Genomic DNA, 19,036 nt, shown 5'->3' with positions numbered 1-19,036 from the left:
TGGGAGATGATTTATAATGAAATGAAAAAGGTATTTAAATATACCTTCCTGAAGAAACCAGAGGCCTTTCTCCTGGGCATGGTCGGCCAATTGGTGTTAAAGAAGGATAGAACTTTTTTTTATGTATGCCACAACAGCAGCAAGAATACTCATCACAAAGTATTGGAAGACACAAGATCTACCCACCCGGGAAGAATGGCAGATGAAGGTGACGGAGTACATGGAACTAGTGGAAATGACTGGCAGAATTAAGAGACCTGGGAGAAGAGTCGGTAGAAGAAGATTGGAAGAAATTTAAAGACTATTTACAGAAATATTGTAAAATTAAGGAATGTTAGAAGGATGTTGGAATGAAGTTATGTGGGTTTAGCAGTAATGTTATGAAGGAGTATTTAAAGATGGATTGTTAACAGGTGAGAATGTAAAGTTATAATATATTAAGATAAATTATTAAGATAAAAGCAAAAATGGAAAGGATTTGCTGAAATAACTAATTGAACTAGAATACAAAAAAAGGAGGTGTGAGGAGGTCAGGGAAACAAGCAAATGAAAGTCAGGATATGGAAAGGTTGATTTGTTTTTAATTGTTTTTTCGTGTTTTGTATTTTTTCCCTTCTTTTTCTTTTCTTTTTTTATTCTTGTATTTTTTTTGAAATTTTAATAAAATATCACTTAAAAAAAAAAAAGAGAAAGATCAACCATGAGTTGAGTGACCCATAAATTTGAGACTCTTTCAGGCAAAAGCCATTGGCCTCAGCCCTCTCTCAACTGTGCCAGTCCAAGACATCCCCGAAGCAAAGCCCAAAATAGATGGGGGTCCACCTTTTGGGGTAGGGTTGTGGAACTTCAGGCATTGAGGAAGAATGTGGCCCTCAAAGTCTCCCTCTCTGGCCCTTGAACTCTTCCCAAGCCACACCCATCTCTGGTACTGCTTTGCACTCCAAGAGTTTTTGCTGGGGGTGGGGAGGAGATTTTCATTCAGTGCTGCTAATACCTGTTTCTCATCTGACTGGAGAGCAGAGAAGGCTTTGCCAGCACATGTAGAAGCCAGCCTATTGTGCAAAGGTAAAAATGCTATTGGTTGCATTACTGCCCACTTCTGCTTTGGCTCCACCCACCACTGTCATGTGACCTCAGCAGGTTGCAAAGAAGGGTATTTGGCCCTTGGTTAAAAAAGCATCCCCACCCTGCGCTCGGGCAGACTTTAAAATCTTGCTGCATGATTCATACACCAGTTCCTGCCTTTTTATGCATTCATGAAGGTGTTTGCCCTACTTCACATAGGACAACCCTCTTCACATTGAGCTCTGGGAACTGCCAACATAGGCCTGGCAGAACAGAAACATTTCCTGCTAATGTTTAACAAGATAATGAAGAATAGATCAAGACCAGCACTGGGGATTCAGCGTTGAGGGCGGCCACATTCCCTTCTGGTTGACATTCTAAAGGCCACTTGCCACTGGTGGGCAAAGCCAGAAGCAAAAACAAATGGAGCAATGAATGCATAGAGTATCAGAAACAAGCAAGATGAATTGAAGCTCTTAATAACACTTTAGTTGAGATTCATGCCTTGCAGACAGTTGGACTAGTTTAGCCTCTGTGATTCTTACAGGGAGCTAGTTTCTATATGCACTCACTCACCCCTCCCTATCCTGCATCCAGGAAGCAAGAGTCATTCTTAGAGGTCAAGGACACTTTTCCAGGCAAGCAAAAAACACCCCGGGAGGATGTGAAACAGCGAGAGGGCAGGTGTGGCCAGAGGGACAAAGGGTGTGAGCCAGAAGGGGATTTCACCTGGGGAGAGACCCAGGGGTCAGATAGAAAGGCCTGTGTCTGGATGCATAGATATAATAAAACATGAAAAGTGTTTTTCTTACCGCAGTTAAGAATTAATTGAAGGAGCTTGATAAGGAAGGTTTGTTGGCTGCTGTATCAGTTAGCAGACCTGGTTATATCTTAACTCGCAGTAAATTTGCCTCTTGCTATGTCACGCTCCTACCAGCCACACGTGAAACTTTCCATTGCTCTCTCTGCCCAGGGTTCTTTGAGATTATGGCTACTGTACACCGTTTCAGGAAGCGAACATGTCAGCATTTCCAAGAAGTCAGGGAAGTGGTGCCTTGACCTCTGTTTCCTTCTCTGGCTCAGTGCATGATCATATGATGGATCCATTTCCTTCCTTCCCTCTCAATTCCTGAGGGACAGCTCTGCCTTCCTCATCACCCTCCAATGAGTTAGATGGAAACCCTAGCTCAGTTGGTAGAGCGTGAGACTCTTAGTCTCAGGCTTGTGGGTTCTAATCCCACGTTGGGCAAAAGGATTCCTGCATTGCAAGGGCTTGGACGAGATGGCCCTCGTGGTCCCTTCCAGTTCTGTGGTACCATCTGCAGAGGATTGCCTGCTTCACTCTGGGGACCCTTAATTTTTGCTATCTTTGACCTATAGAGACTTAGAAGGTTCTGTAGCCCATGATGCCAGGTACCAGCTTTCACCATGTAAACCTATGAAGATCCTGCAGTCATCACCACCTTTCCAACAAGAGGTGGCCATCTGTCATGGATGCTTTAGTTGAGATTCCTGCATTGCAGGGGGTTGGACTAGATGACCCTTGAGTCCCTTCCAACTCTTAAGATTCTATGCTTCTATGATCATCCAAGCTGTGATGGCCTAGGACTTGTGCTTGGACTCGGAGCCAGAGGAGTCTCAGTCTGCACCAGATCCTTTGCCCCAGGCGGCATCTGAACCTAGTCTGGGGCCTGATTCTGAAGAACCCCAGTTCTCACAGGTTCCCCTGCAACAAGCACCAGCTGGGCCCAGTCAGGGGCCTGAGCCTGCCCTGGCTCCAGATGCGGGGATTACCTCGTTTCCTTCAGCTGGGCAATCACAGCTGCTCCACTACCAGTTGGGTCAGGAGAGGCTGAGGCGGCCTCTGGGTCTAGTAACCCACCGATATCTCGCGAGCTGCAGAGACTGAGGTCTGAGAGAAGGAGAGATCTGAGTACTTGCAGTAGGAGTGCTCGCCTTCAGGTGAGACAGGGAGGTGAGTCACCAGGGGATCAGGACTGGCCGTTACCCCAACAGAGATAAAAGGCTGGTAGACCCCGCCCCAGGTTGTGGGAGCAACGTTGCTGTTTGCCAGAACCTGCCTGTGACCCTGTGCCTGACCTTGCCTGGATTCCTGCCTTGGCCCTGTTGGACTGACTCCTTGCGGAACCCTTGGATTTGGGACCGTCCCTGGACTGTGTTGGTTTCTGCTTTCTTCACTGTGCAGCGAAGTGCTTGTCACGAGACAGGTGTTTACATTCCACAGTCTGTGCTGTTGGGTTTTCCCACCGGAAAGGAGACTGGATGTGACGTACACTGGTTTCCTGTTTTTCTCAGTTCTCTCCGTGCTTCAGTGGAGAGAGGATGTTTTCTCTGCTCACGCAGAGGCAAGATGCTTGTTTGTAAGCTCTTAGCATTGAAGTGTAAATAAAGTAAAGTAGAGTATGTGGCACGTACTCCTCATCATTCCTCTGTGCTCCGGACTCTGCAAACATTTTAGGTTATGGGCCCAGAACACCGCAGTCAAAGTGACGGATGGACTTCGGAGTGCCGGCAAAGAATGCAGAGGAACAGAGGGACGGATCGCTCTGCGAGTCAAGTTGATTGATGAGAGGTATGTGCTCATGCTCCGGGCAGCCTGCCAGCTCCTAATTAATGGCTTTATGGCTGGACTTTGAACTTTTAGAGCCGTTTGCCGGGCACAGGCAAAGGCTCAAAGGCACAAGCTTATAGGCTTGGGGGAAACCGAAAGTACCTTTTAAAAGTGCTTTTGGAATAAAGCAGCTGCAGAAAACAGTGACGCAGCTTGATTTAAAGCAGCAGAGATGCAGCAGAAGGCTAATGCCAGAGTCATGATGGCTAGCTGCAGAAGGCTGGCTGATGCTTGTGGCACTCAGATTGCTGTTCATGACACTGCTCAGCTCACAGTAGCCTGTGATACTGCCATGATTCAGAATGAAGCAGACCGCCAGGGTGATAGCTGCATGGGTAAGGGGGAGTCTTCACAGACGTCATCCCAGAGTGCAGTGGAACCACCAGATGGCGCCAAAGCTTTGAAGGCAGTGAAATGCTACTCGTGTGGACGTCTAGGCCATATGAAGAGGGAATGCAAATATCCCAGGGCCAAGACAGAGCAGCGCAGCGAAAGCTCATCGCGTGGAAAAGGCCGAGGCAAAGGCAAAGGTCCGGTGTCCAGGACAACGCAGCACAAGGCAATGGTCTCACACTTCGCTCCAAAGGTTGCAAAGGTCCAGAAAACGTCTAGATCTTTCTTCGTGGTTGATTCAGCAGCGACCCACCACATGTGCAACGATAAGCGACTGTTCGTGTCTTTTACACCGCAGGAAGGTGCGATTCACCAGGCGGATGACCACACAATCCCCAGTAAAGGCTACGGAACTGTTGTTCTTCACAGTTTGGACTTATCGATAAAAGATGTGCTTTATGTACCAGATGCCAAACATAATCTACTCAGCGTTGGACAGCTGAATGAACGGAAAATTGACGTTTCCTTTAAGAACAAAAAGTGCATCATCACAAAGAAAAATGATTATGTATTGCATGCTGAATATGTTGATCGTTTGTATGTTTTGTATTTTGATGATGATGTGCAGGATGAAAATTGTTGCATTGCAGGTTCTAACAAAAGTTTGCATGCAGAATGTATTCACGATTTTCACCGAAAATTTGGTCATTTGCATTTTGAGGCAGTATCTAAAATGCCTGCTTTGGTTGAAGGTATGACTATTAAACCCTGCAGGTAACACAAGAAGTGCAAGGCATGCGCAGCAAACAAGGTGAAAATGGCTGCGAAAGGTAAGGTGTCTAGTAGGCAAGCTACAGAACCATACCAAATTGTTCATGCTGATTTGGTTGGACCACTAGCGCCCTCTTTGGGTGGAAATAGGTACTTCATGGTTCTCATTGATGCATTTTCCAGGTATATTTATGTGTACAATCTCAAGCAGAAATCAGAGGCTTTTCCAAGGTTCAAGGAATTCTGTGCTTGGTTGGAAAATGTGCATGGTAAGAAGGTAAAGATTCTTTTCACTGATCGCGGGGGAGAATTCACTTCTCAGCAGTTTGAAGCTTTTCTGACTGAGAAAGGAATTCAACATGATTTGTCTAGTCCTCGCTCGCCATGGCAGAATGGACTTTGCGAGAGGGCAAATCAAACATTGCTTCAAGGGTTAAAAACCTTGCTACATGATGCAAATCTTCCAGAGAGTTATTGGGCCGAAGCTCTCTCGTGTTTCACTTACAGTTATAATCGCAGGTTATCTTCAGCGATTGGTTGTACCCCGTATGAGAAGATGTTTGGCAAAAAGCCATACATCAAACACATGAAAATTTTTGGTTCTGACATGTGGGTTCACACACCACAAAGCTCCAAGTTAGACAAGCGTGGATTGCATGGTATCTTTCTAGGTTATCAGAAAGGTTCTTACAGAATAATGATGTCTGACTCTAAGACAATTAAGCTCACAAGAAGTGTTGAGTACAATGCCAAGTGGGGGGAGAATGTGGGAATTTTCCAATGTTATCCTGATGACAGTGATGAGACTGAGGATAGTGAAAAGCAGCCACAGCAACCCACCCCCACTGATGAAGGTTCTGATTCTGAGTCTGAAGCTGAATCGGGTGATTCAGAGGATTTCAAGAGTGCGAAAGCCTCTATATGACCCTCTGAAAGCTCTGATCAAGAATTGGAAGAACCATTGTTCACAATAGGCCACTTTTCTCCTAAGAAGGAAGAGGAGAGTGTTGAAGACCTACGGCTAATTCGCAGGTCACAAAGAGCCACAAAAGGCAGACCTTCAAAGAGATTTGCTGATGAGTTTGCTAAGATAGCAGTAACAGCTGTTAAAAGCTCCAAGAAGGTATTTGAACCTTCAAGTTTCCGAGAAATCCAGGATTTGGATTCAAAGGAAGCTGAGCCATGGTTAAATGCCATGAAGGCTGAGCTCGATTCCTTAGAAAGGAACAAAACATGGGAGCTTGTTCCAGTAGTTCCAGGAATGAAACTGCTTGGAAGCAAATGGGTCTTCAAAGCGAAGACTGATCAAAATGGCAAGATAGTCAGACACAAAGCCAGATTGGTAGCCAGAGGTTTTGCACAGGTACCAGGTGAAGACTATCATGAGACCTACTCACCCACAGTGAGATATGAAAGCATCAGGCTTATGCTCAAGCTAGCTGCAGAGGAGAATCTACACATTAGTCACCACGATGTGAATACAGCTTTTCTGTACGGATCTCTAGGTGAATCACTTTATATGCTTCCACCTGATGGCGTACAGGTAAAACAGGGATTTGTTTGTGCTCTGAAGAAATCCCTTTATGGTCTCAAACAAAGTGCATGGTGTTGGCACACAAAACTCACTGAAGTATTGTTTTCTCTAGGTTTTAAGCAAGGGAAAGCTGATCCATGTGTATTTGTCAAAGAGGAGGGGCAAAAGAAACTGTATTGTTTGTTTTATGTTGATGATATTTTATTCTTTTGGAAAGATGTCACAATGTACAATAACGCCCTAGCTCAACTGAAAGAGCACTTTGACATGAAAGATCTTGGTGAGGTAAACAACTACCTGTCTCTGGAAATAGAGAGAGATCAAGATGGTAACATTCTAGTACACCAGTCACGGAAAATTGCTGATGTGTTAAGCAAACTAAACCTGATGGATGCTAACCCTGTAGACACACCGATGACAACAGGTTATCAGGTAGATGACACTGAAGAAGCATTTTCTGACACTACACTGTACAGAAGTGTGCTAGGCAAGCTGAACTTCATTGCCAGATGTTCAAGACCTGACATTGCTGTTAGCTGTAATTTGCTAAGCAGACGAGTAAACAATCCTACTGTTAAGGATTGGAAAGCTCTGAAACGCATAGCGCGGTATTTGAAAGGCACTATGCATTACAGACTGAGATTTAACAATCAGAAGTCTGGTGGTCTTGAGATATTTGCAGATGCAAGTTTTGGAAGTGACACTACAGACAGGAAAAGTACGTCTGGAGTTTGTTATATGTACAATCAGGGTCTATTTGATTGGTCATGCAAGAAGCAAACAACAGTTAGCTTAAGTACTTGTGAAGCTGAACTGAATGCACTGTCTTATTCACTTAAAGATTGTGAATGGTTGTTACAATTGTGCAAAGACATGAAAATTCCTGTCAAATGTCCAATCCAGGTTTACCAGGACAACAAAGCATGTTTGGCTTTGCTGAATTCTGAAGGTTGTAAGCAAAGCACGAAGCACTTGCAATTGAAGTTGCAACATGCTAGGGAACGTATTCAAAAGGGACTCGTAACGGTGTCCTATATGCCAGGTAATGAAATTCCTGCTGATGTATTGTCCAAGATTGTATCAAGGGATCAACACTGTACCTATGTGCAGAAGTTGGGTTTGTACTGATATTGTACGAACACGCTGCCCAGTGATGTTCACAGAAAGGGGGAGGATGTTGGTTTCTGCTTTCTTCACTGTGCAGCGAAGTGCTTGTCACGAGACAGGTGTTTACATTCCACAGTCTGTGCTGTTGGGTTTTCCCACGGGAAAGGAGACTGGATGTGACGTACACTGGTTTCCTGTTTTTCTCAGTTCTCTCCGTGCTTCAGTGGAGAGAGGATGTTTTCTCTGCTCACGCAGAGGCAAGATGCTTGTTTGTAAGCTCTTAGCATTGAAGTGTAAATAAAGTAAAGTAAAGTAGAGTATGTGGCACGTACTCCTCATCATTCCGCTGTGCTCCAGACTCTGCAAACACAACAGACTGCGGTTACTCGGGTTACCCCTGGGCCCAGCGCACAAGCCCCTTCTCTCTAGGCCACCTCTGAGGGAGGTGTGCAGGATGGCAGCATGAGAACAGGCTTTTTCCAGTGGTGGCTTCCTGACTGTAGAATACTTTTCCAGGGAAACACACCAGGAACCATCATTGCCAGGTCTTGGATGTTTATGACCTACAGGGACTGGACTGAAGAGGAAGAGGAATGGTGGAGATCATGTACACACCCCTTCTCTTGTAACTTCCAGAGAAGAGAGGCAGTATTGAATTACAGCAGAACTCTGAGGGAGATAACAGATCAGAGACAGGCGAGCAGCTGAGTTACGAGGTGTTAGGAGAAGAAGGAGGGGAGGTGTGCAGCCAGCTGACACGTCTTTAGACAGCATGGATGAGCCACCGTCCTCTATAACTTGACATTTGTTAAGAGTGCAAGAGCAATGGACGAAGAGACATTTGACCATGGGGGGCCACCGTAGGGTCAGATGCTGTTGGGAGAGAAGTCAGAGGAGGTTGGGGGAGGAGCCAGAGTGAGCAATTCCATCATTGAGGGATGTCTGGATTCTTTGTCTCTCGCCGTAAGGACCGAATAAAATCATAAGAAAAACCTTTCACATTTCCTCCCTGCTTCTTGAAGTCACCGGGGGAGGGAGAGAATTCCTCAAGCCTGACAATGAACTAAAACTGCTACCTTTGTGGCAGTGGTGGCTAATCTGTGGCTTTCCTGATGTGGGACTACAACTCCCATAATCTCCGACCAGTGGCCACGTTGGCTGGAGCTGAAGGGAATTGGAGTCTAACCAGATCTGGAGAACAACACTGGCTACCGCTGAGTTTTCCTAGCCTATCCATAGCAGAGAAGATATACAAATTAGCAAATGTTTGGGACAAGTAAATGTTTCAAATGCAGATACTTTGATTTTGCATAGCAAGCAAGAACCAACAGTATGGTGGGATTAGGAAGACCTGGGTTCAGATCGCCACTGAACCATGAAACTCCCTGGGTGAAGTACTTTGGGCTACACACTACCTCTCAGCCTAACCTACCTTGCAGGGTGGTTCTTAGAATAAAAGAGCGGTCCCGCCTGCTTGCTTGAGAATCCATAGAGGAGCAGGAGAATAAATGGAATGAGTCATGATATGTAAGATTTGTGTGAAACAGGTAGAAATGCATCACGTTTGCCATCAGATTTGTTGTCTGAATCTACCGATTGTTCCAGGAAGTCCTCGAACCCCAGGTGGACACTGCTCAACACTATAAGAGGGACATCTGCACCCAGTTACTTTACAGGTATTTACACAGCACAGCAATCCTTTTACTGCAGTTCATTGGAGCAAGTCATTCAATATTAACATAGGAGCCCCATCTATAAAATGCCCTGTGCACATAAATCTGGGCGCAAGAAGCACTCAAGCTCAGCAATGATCTTAGCCCTACCTTACGGTACCATGTTGCCTCTCCTTGTGCTCTGCCTTCTTTCACCACTCTTAGTTGCCTCTGCGAATCCACGTAAGTTATTTATCATTGATCACATCAATTTTCCTATTATGCTGTTAGGGACAGAATGAAAGACCTGTACTATGGAATGACATATCAACTAGGCCATTGTTTGATGCTAATCTAGGGGGGTTAAAAACTTTGCTCAAAATGTTCTTGCCACAGACTGATCTTTTATCAGTCCCCGCATTTGGATGCCCATGCTAGCTTTTGAGTGGATGCATTTGGGGGTGGGGAATCACAGAATCATAGACTGGTAGTAATCTGTTAAGCCTGCTGTAAGTTCTAAAGGTAGGCTGGCTGAAATATACAGTATTTAGCTAAGTTCTACTGTGTGTGTGTGTGTGTGTGTGTGTGTAGTGCAATGGATGAGCCTAAATCATGTCCACTAACTTCAAAAGGTCTACTCTTAGTAGGTAAAAGGGGTAATGGAAAAGGACCCCTGGACAGTTAAGTCCAGTAGGACTAGCATTGGGAGGCATATTTTGCATGGATCTATCTATTCTATCTGTCTGTCTATCTATCCAGTGCTTTTTTTCTGGGGGGATGCAGGGATACGTATACCCCTAAACATTTTGTGAATCTTTGTAGTTTTGTCCATTTACTGTAATTATTTCCCCCAATTTGAACTATAAAATGATGATTTTCTTGAGTCAAAATGAGAGTACCTAAACCTTTTTTAAAAAGAAAACAGCACTCTATCATCTACCTACCTACCTACCTACCTACCTACCTACCTACCTACCTACCTATTGCCACCGGTGTCAGCATTTCTTCTGCACCAGTGGTGGAGGAGGCAGGGCAGGTGGGGCACCTGTGAAGCTGCTGCCTTGGGGACTTCTGCCGCCTGAGGCAATTGCCTCAGTTTGCCTAATGGCAGAGCCAGTTCCATGCTGGTGCACTGCTGGGGTTGGAGCTGCACAGCCACAGCACCCAATTAAGACAATTAACAACTAGTTTAGGTCTGAGAAAAGAAGTGCTTCTTCTTGCACAACAACTCATAAGCACCTCTTAAAATTTACTGTCACAAGGTTTGATGGTGGTACCGCCTTAGATGGAATGAAAACAGAATTAGATCAATCCCTGAAGGAGAGACTCCTCAGCGGCTCTGAGTCATGAGAGCTAAAATTTAAATGCTAAATGTAACCTTCTGATTTCGGAGGCACCATACCTCTGAAAGCCAAGTGCGCAAGACAAACATCTAGGAGAAGGGTGATGTCTTCCTGCCCTGTGTGTAACCTTCCTGGACCAGGGCATCCACAGAACAGCGAGGGGCATGGCTGTCCCTCCCATGCTTGAAAAAGAAGAGGAAAAAGAGTATATGTCTAGCGTAGGGTTGCCATATTTCAAAAAGTGAAAATCTGGATACAAAAGTTGTTGAGCCTTTTCTGGCTTTTAAGGAAATTCCGGACGTGTGGCAACCCTAGTCTAGCATTTCAAGAACCAAGAATATTAGGCAAGAAGTACAGTCATTCTCTCTCTCTCTCTCTCTCTCTCTCTCTCTCTCTCTCTCTCTCTCTTGGAGGGAGGGTGTGAGAAACTGTTGTGCTCCCCTGCTTTCAGTGTTTTCTTTCCTCTACATACCCATGAATAATTCTTGTGGGCACCCATGTTTCTGAAGGCCTCTAGTAGATCGCTGGTGAAAAGATGGCATTTTGGCTGGATAAACACCTTATTTTATAAAAGTTTCTATTAAAATTTGTACATTATAAGGCCACACATGTAAATCACCTTGGTTCCGCCAAAGAATCACGGGAACTGAAATTCGTCTAGGGTTCTGGGTACTGTTGTTCTGTGAGGGGTGAAGTACAGTTCCCAGGTTTTTGGGCAGAGGTCAAGTGCTTTAAGTACACTTTAAATGCATGGTGTGTATGCAGTCAGTGTCTGAATGAGGACACATTTCACATTGTGGTGTGTACTCTTGGGAATATGCTGCCCACTGAATGGGACATAGGCTTTTCCCCATTTTGTCCAATGCCTGAGGGTGCTTCAGTCCCATAGTTGTATGATGTCCTTCTCTCGTCTTCCAACAGCCTTGAAGTGTATACAAGGCAATAATGCTACCCAAGCTCCGACAGATTGTAAACCTGGTTCAGACGCCTGTGTGACCATCAAGAACGAGAATGCACTGACTGGTAAGGAAGTGTTGGGAGAAGGAGAGGGGCAGGGAAGCCTGACAACTATTTGGCATCATGTGGTTCCTCCTGGAGGCTTTGAGAATGATCAGCAATCAGCATGACAATTGACAGGGTCGATGGGTTGCCCAGTGGTGTGCCGTGGGTTGCTGGCACCCGGGGCAGGCAAGCAGCCGATGCCTCATTGGAGCCAAATGGGGTCGTGCGACACCACTTGCCCTGCCCACACAACTCAGCTCTTGGTGGGCGACTCCCCTGATGCTTGTGAAGAAGAGTGCCGTGCTGTACTGTGCTATCCTCCCTCCACCCACACTCAGTCCCTGAGGACTGGGCTGCTTTGCTGTCTTCGCTTAGGCAAGGTGGGGATCCCTGAGGAAGCCAGAGCCTGTCTGCAGAATTTTGCACCTGGGGCCACTGCCTCTCTGGTCCCCCCACACTATGCCACTGGTCTTGCCTCTAGTAGGGGTGCTATTTAGGGAGGTAGTTATGTCTAAGGTGGTTTTTGGTTCCACCTGCTGGATAATAATGATGGCTCAGGCCTGTGTATTATACATGCATGCCAATGGCACAAATCCGTTTACTTAAAAATACACTACAATGCACCTAGTAACAAGTAATGACTGGTTGCGTTGACAGAAATATAAGAAACTGTTTTACGTTGAGGCAGACCACTGGTCTATCCAGTTCAGTGGTGTCTGTACTGACTGACAGAGGCTCTCTAAAGTTCCAAACAGGACGCCTTTTTCCCAGCTCTACCTTGAGATGGTGTGATTCAACCTGGGACTTGGTCACCAAAAGCAGATGCTCCTATGTTTCTATGATTATGCTGAGTTCTGGTCTGATCTACAGGTTCTTATATTCTGGGAAGCCATATTCCCTTGGGAGAACTTGGAACCAAGGTGGAAGGACAAGGCAGAGTGGAGACAATATAGAAGAATTCTGGGGAATGAGGTCTCTTGACCTGTTGTTTGTCTTTTCCCTCTTCTGGTAAACAGGGGTCACGTTTACTACAACATTCTATACATGTGGGGGAAATGATTCTTGTGCCAATGCTTTCACCGTCACCATAGGAGATAATGCATATCTGCGATACACCTCGGCTTGCTGTACCACAGCTGACTGCAATGCAAACTTAAAATGGGGAGGTAAGTCATCATCTGCCCCCTCTCTGACAACAGAATTGCAAATCAGGGTCCCTCCAAATGTAATTTTCCTGGTGCACCCAGGTTGATTTCTACTCATGATGCTATTGGGGTGGTCTCAATCATTTCAATCCATGTTTGTGTGTGCAAATGTTTTGGGCTAGTCACATGGCTTCATTTCCAATCAGTGTGCATCCCATTACTTCCTGTGGAACCCCCTTAACTTTTCATTTTACAAATGTATTGGTTTATGTTTCCCCCACTTTTGTTGCTCTATAGCCAGCCCCTCCAGCCAGTGATAACAATGCAGCAGAACCAGAGAAGCATCACTGAACAAATGAAAGCAGGATAAATCTGCCACTAATGCAGTGTTATTGTTTCAAGAACACACTGCAAAAAGAAATTAGAAATTGTTATAACGAAATAAAAAAACACTATGTAAAATCATGTAGAACAGTTTTCTGCTCTATGGTGCCATCTGGTGTCACAGTGTTATAACAAATATAAAACTCTCTTTCCTTACTAATGTAGCTGAGTCCATTCACAATTTGCATTTGAAATTGGTAGGAATAGCATGAAGTGTATGAAGTTTTAGTCCCTCTACCTATTCTCATCCTAATGTAAGGGAGGGGTGAAAGTTATCTCTGGACCTCATTTTTTCTGACAAAGAAAATGTGAGACGAAAACAACATCAAAATAAAGTGTTTGTGGGGGAACAGGGGGGCGGAGGGAGCGCACCCCTCCTGGCACCACAATCCTGGTGGTGTGCAATCACGGCTTCCCCCCTGCACTGGGCGCTATGCCCCTGTGGGTAGCGCACCATGCCCCCAGGATGCATGCCACACCCCCGGGATGCACACCAGTCACGCCCCCACCTGCTCTCTGACCCTGGTTCCGTAGCATGAAGCTCCGCCACTGCTGTGGGTGCCTGCATGTTGCCAACCACTACTACCCTCTCAATTTGGGAATGGTGTCCATAACAAGCAGGTGTTGATAGACATGTGTGAGGAACCACTGGCACTCCAGGTGTTGCTTAACTGCACGTTCCCTCAGCCCCAACAAGCATGGCCAATGGGAAAGGATGTTGCAAGTTGGTAGTTTACCAACATCCGGAGGGCCAAAGTTTGCCCACACCTGGCGTAAGAAGAAGGAACTCTGAGTGTGGGACAGGATTGTGTGGGGAGAAGCTGACCTCCTAATAATGGTGTTGCTGTGGCCTGCCTGGAAGGGACTAGCGTGGGTTCAGAAAGATGTGGGTCTATGGTGAGCCAGTCCAGGGCTCCCGCTGTTGCATTCACACAACTCCAACCTCCTGCATCCTTTTCCTGCTCCATCATGTGCAAGAGAAGACTGCTGTTTCCCATCTCACTTCTAGCACACACCAATAGCAGCCATTGTGATGTGATGGATCAGGCAGGGCAGTCGCATGGGTGCTTGGCAAAGCTCCATACATGTAAACAGCAGAAATGCCAGCATTAGGAGACTTGCTTCACCCCAACACTGGCTGCTACTGGTGCGTGTGTGAATCAGGCCTTTCAAGGAACCATCAGGCCTCTTCTTAAAATCCTATTTAGAAATTCCCCAGACCACTTGCTTCTCTCTTCTTTGCTTCCTAGTTCCTCCAGCTTCTTCAATAAAGAATGGGCTGGTTTGCTCGACTGGATGTTTCACTGAGACACAGGAACCCTGCAATGGTGGAAAAGTCTCATGCACAGATGCGGAAAATACTTGCATCAGCGTAACAGGGACCTACGGCCCTAAGGAAGGTACTTAGCAGGGGAGGAAGAGGGAATGCGTGGCGTAGAGGGAACAGGTGGGAGGAGAATGCTGCCTCTGGAGCTTCCAGAGATGGACCACCATGAGCCAAGATGAGATGGACACCTCAGGTGGCAGAGCGAGAGACCTGCTGCCCTGAACCTCAAGTAACAATCTCTCAGGATATTCTTTGATGCACGCATCGTTGAAATGTACAAGAGCTATGCCAGAGTATGCAGGGATTATATCCATGATAAGGTGCTAATGGCTTGTGTCCTTTTCAAATGAGTAGAACCTTGAGATGAGATTATCAAGCTAAATGTTGGAACATTCAGATTGGCCAAATAAGGAAGTCTTGTATGAGTCAGAATTAGGTACATGTAAAGGAATAGAAGGCACATTTCATCATATGTGATGGACTTGTAGAGCAGCTAAAGGATTTTGGGAGATGATACGTAATGAGATTAAAAAAAATATTTAAGAGGACTCTCCCAGAAAGACCAGAAGCTTTTCTTTTAGCGATAATTGGATCAGGTGTACCAAAGAATCAAAGGAATTTGCTTCTGTATGTGACTACTGTAGCGAGAGTACGAGATGCTCCAAAATGGTGGGAGGATGCAGTACATATGAAAGAGGAGTGGCAGTCGAAATTGATGGAATATGCTGAATTAGCAATTTTAACTAGTAAAATTAGAGAACTAGACGAGACAGCCTTCAAGGAGGATTGGAAAATGTTTGTAGTTTTTTTAAAAAAATATTGTAAACATGTTAAAATGCTAGCAGGTTTGGAGTAAGCTTAGCAGTAAAAGTTATTCAGATAATAAGGTGGAGGAAGGTAGGCATAGAATAATTACAATATGCAGCAGCAAAAGATAATTTGAAGAAACCAAGGAAGGGTGGAAGGGAAGTCGATTACCAAGGGAATGTATATTGGAAAATGTTTGACTAGTTGCATTTTATTTTTCAAAATTTATAAATAAAATTTATAAACAAACAAATAAGCATTCTTTGCCTAGTGCATAGTTAAATGATGGGATTCGGTCTTATAAGACGTAGTGATGATGGCCACCATCTTGGATGGCTTTCAAAAAGTATTGGACAGATTCATGGAGGATAAGACTGTCAATGACTATTAACCATGTCTACTTGCAGGTGCCAAGTTCATCCTGAAGGGTTGTGGAACAAGCAACGTATGTGAATTCAAGGGCAAAAATGTGCTCATTAATGGAACCAGCTACTCAGTGAAAGAGGCAACATGTGAGAAAGCTAAATCCTCCAGCACCAACCATATCCTGGGGAAGAGTTCCTTCCTCCTCCTGCTACCCAGTATCTCCAGCATTCTCTTTATGAAGTTTCTTTCCTGAGCTCTCTTTACATGCCAGGCAACTTGTAGGATCCATGCCATGTGCTTTTGGGCACCCGAGTGGACAAATCTGTCAAGTTCAGTGCTCTTAAGTTTCTCATTTTAAAAAATCTTAAATTCTTTTCTCCACAATACTACAGCAATCTGCATTTTTTTTAAAAAAGCTATTGAAAATCAATCCACATTTTAGCATAAATTTCTCCTAATAAACACAATTTGTAATTGCAGTTTAACCAGTATAGAGTTTTGCTAGCATTTCTCCCTAATATAAGGCATTTGTATACAGTGGTACCTCGGGTTAAGAACTTAATTCGTTCCGGAGGTCTGTTCTTAACCTGAAACTGTTCTTAACCTGAGGTACTACTTTAGCTAATGGGGCCTCCCACTGCTGCGGCACGATTTCTGTTCTCATCCTGAAGCAAAGTTCTTAACCCGAGGTACTATTTCTGGGTTAGTGGAGTCTGCAACCTGAAGCATCTATAGCCTGAGGTACCACTGTATATGTTATTATCACCAAAATATGCACTTTGGGCACTTTCTCCACATAAATGCATTTTTGTATACACCGTTTGGTTTATGAACTACATTGCAAAATTCTGAGAAATGTGAATTTTGAAAGCTGAGTTTTAGTTTGCGTATCGATCTGGGAAGTGCAAATGAGTTAGTTTCTCATTAATATGTAGACAAAATTGAATTCCTTCCTCATCCCAACTTGGGGACCACGATGCCTCCCCATCCTCCTCCAGGTTTTTCTTTCAGGGCTCCCGTCTGTTTTCTGAATGAAAGATTGCAGGCCCAATAAAGAATAATCAGGGACTTCCAGCTTGTCGCCACCAAGATGCCTGAAATTCCATCGCAGTCGCTCGCACTGGTAATTAGAGGCTGAGATAGGAGTAATCAGCCTCCCAACCCCCCCAGGTTCGGGGGGGGGCAGTCTCATCCACAGTTCGCCCAACACCTGGCCCCAAATTCGGAAGGAATGAGGGGCCGGGAGGCGCTGGATGCATAGCAAAGTGCGTTACTTGGCAACTCTCCAAAGCTGTCTCTGTGAGAGACAAACCTCCATTTCGTAAGATGAAAAATTGGATTTAAATTATGGACATGCTCTGAGTGAGGAGGGGGAAAATATTCTGCTAATTGCCAGCCATTGAGGTGCTAAAAAAGGATTTGATTGGAAGAAGGACTATTATTTGCATGGAGTTATGATGGAATGGAAAGGCGGGGGTGAGCCTTATTGATTTCATTATGCTTTGTTTTACTATGTTACTCTGCAAAATCACTTCTGGTTTGGCTATTTGATTAACTATGAAGCAAGTGAGATTGAAAAGTTTGGTATTTATTGATATAAAGTGGATTTAACAATCATCAACTGTGTGGAGACAACAATTATTTTAAACCAAAAAACTAAGGATTTTAACTTTTGGCTTGTTGGAAAAACATTTCCTGGTTTGATTTATGATATTGGCATAGAAGCAAGATCTCATTAACAGCTGGAGAGACGCCAAAGAACTTGGGATGACTGCCCGGGATTTATGACGCAGTCTTAATAGGCCGCCATTATGGATGGAAGTGCAGACCAGTTTGTTGTTAAAGTGTATAGTCATGGGAGAGGTGTGTCTTCAATATTCTATGCTTGTATTTTTAACTAAAACCCTTCCCTGGAAAGGCTAACATTTGAATGACAACTGGTTTGGGAAAAGTATAGGGCAGATCCCTTGATTGGATTTTATCTGGACAGAATAGACTGGGCATCTAGGGAGGATTCTTGGACTGATTTGGCAGAAATACCAGCCTGTGAAGAGATGCTGTGAACCTACATGGGGGAATCCTAGATATAAAACCACACAGAAACATATTGTTTGATTTATCTTGCTTGTTGGAAGAACTCAGAGGCTGTGGAAAATAATGAGGATTAACATCAGAATGACTTATGGGAACCATTGGAAATGAATATGAGAAGCAGTAGAAGTATGAGATGATCGGATCCTCTCCGACCTCAAAGCATGGCGAAGTCACCCCCGAAAAATTAATAATTTGGCATAATATTTGGATTGTTTAATTATTGAATAATTTGGAATATATGATGTGATTTGATTGGAATGTTAAAATGGAAAATTTAATAAATATTATTTAAAAAAAATAAATAAAGAATATTCAGTCCAAAAACGGTTCTATTTGTTTCTTCCAGGCAGCAGTCAATAAGAGTTTAAGGAAGGTTTTAGCACTAAGGGGAGGTCCCAGTCAAGGGTTCTTGCATGGCTGGGTGGGGTGGCACAGGTGAGTCTACAGAGGAGATTGTTGTGTTATTTCCTAATGTGCCTTTCTTCGTATTGATTCAAAAAGTGATTTGGCCAGTCTAGGGCAAAGCAACACTCCTTATGTGTGTCCAAGATTATTCTATATATATAAAAGAGATGAACCTCAATTAAAACAAATTAAGAAACTAAAACCCCAAATCAGAGGCAAGTCCCACTACCATTCCAGCCATGCCCATGCTCCTATCCATATCTCCATTTTGTCAAGCAAGAGGCATGAGCACAGCTCAAGGACATAAACCAGAGTGTGGAGCCCAGCTGGTGAACAGTAGCAGATTGAGAAGTACTGGGTCCCTTCATAGTAGACACCAGCGAGAGCAGTGAATGTCCTGGCTGAGTGCATGGAGGTGGCTGGAGGATGGATGGTGGTCAAGGCATTGAGGTTGAACCCGGACAAGATAGAAGCACTGTGTGAGAGAGTGTTTATGGGAGGAGCTAAGGGCTCCAAGTTTGGAATCTAAAGAGACAGAGCAGCTGGGGGAAAGAAAATAAGCAGGACTCTAACTTTCTCACTTTTAAAACCTGCCAAGATTTTGAGGCCTGCAAGGTGATAACTGAGCAATCCATAAACTCAGAAACCTGCAAAGCACCAATCAGCTTTTGCAAAATGCTGCGCCTTTGCCTTCCATGTTTGAATTTATACCATGTGGGCAAAAATGGATCACCAGACCTCATGGGGACCTCATGGGGACATCAGCTGATTTATCATTTGGCAGTACACCCACCCACTCATCAGTAAAGCTGGTCCATTCTCCTTATCTAGTTTCCCAACCCTGCAATAAATTCAAGTGGAGAGAGAGAGAGAGAAACACCAGCTCAGTAACTATAGACAGGGATGGGGACCCTATGCTGCCCCCGCTTGATTTTGCTGAACTACACCTCCCACAATTCCTTACTGTTTCAAGCTGGCTGGGGCTGATAGCAATTGGATTTCAGCAAGACTTGGATGGCCAGCTCTGCTGTGGACTGATAAGTAGAAGCTGGAAGAGCAAACTGCTGAT

At 44.7% G+C, this 19,036-nt stretch overlaps 1 protein-coding gene across 1 annotated transcript; it reads left to right on the top strand.

Annotated features, from left to right (window-relative positions):
* Positions 1-9,201: 9,201 nt before the first annotated feature.
* LOC309346024 (phospholipase A2 inhibitor gamma subunit B-like) lies at positions 9,202-17,788 on the top strand (the record flags this gene model as incomplete). Its single annotated transcript, XM_081869652.1, has 5 exons — positions 9,202-9,337; positions 11,359-11,460; positions 12,456-12,605; positions 14,219-14,368; positions 15,510-17,788. The coding sequence occupies 5 exons, from the start codon at positions 9,202-9,204 to the stop codon at positions 15,719-15,721; spliced, it is 750 nt and encodes a 249-aa protein (XP_081725778.1). The 3' UTR covers positions 15,722-17,788.
* Between the last annotated feature and the right edge of the window lie 1,248 nt (positions 17,789-19,036).

Source organism: Podarcis erhardii (genome assembly GCF_964252035.2).
Source record: "Podarcis erhardii genome assembly, chromosome: 7".
Classification (NCBI taxonomy): Eukaryota; Metazoa; Chordata; class Lepidosauria; order Squamata; family Lacertidae; genus Podarcis; species Podarcis erhardii.
Note: the sequence above shows the minus strand (reverse complement) of the source record. Positions and strands in the feature narration are given on the sequence as shown.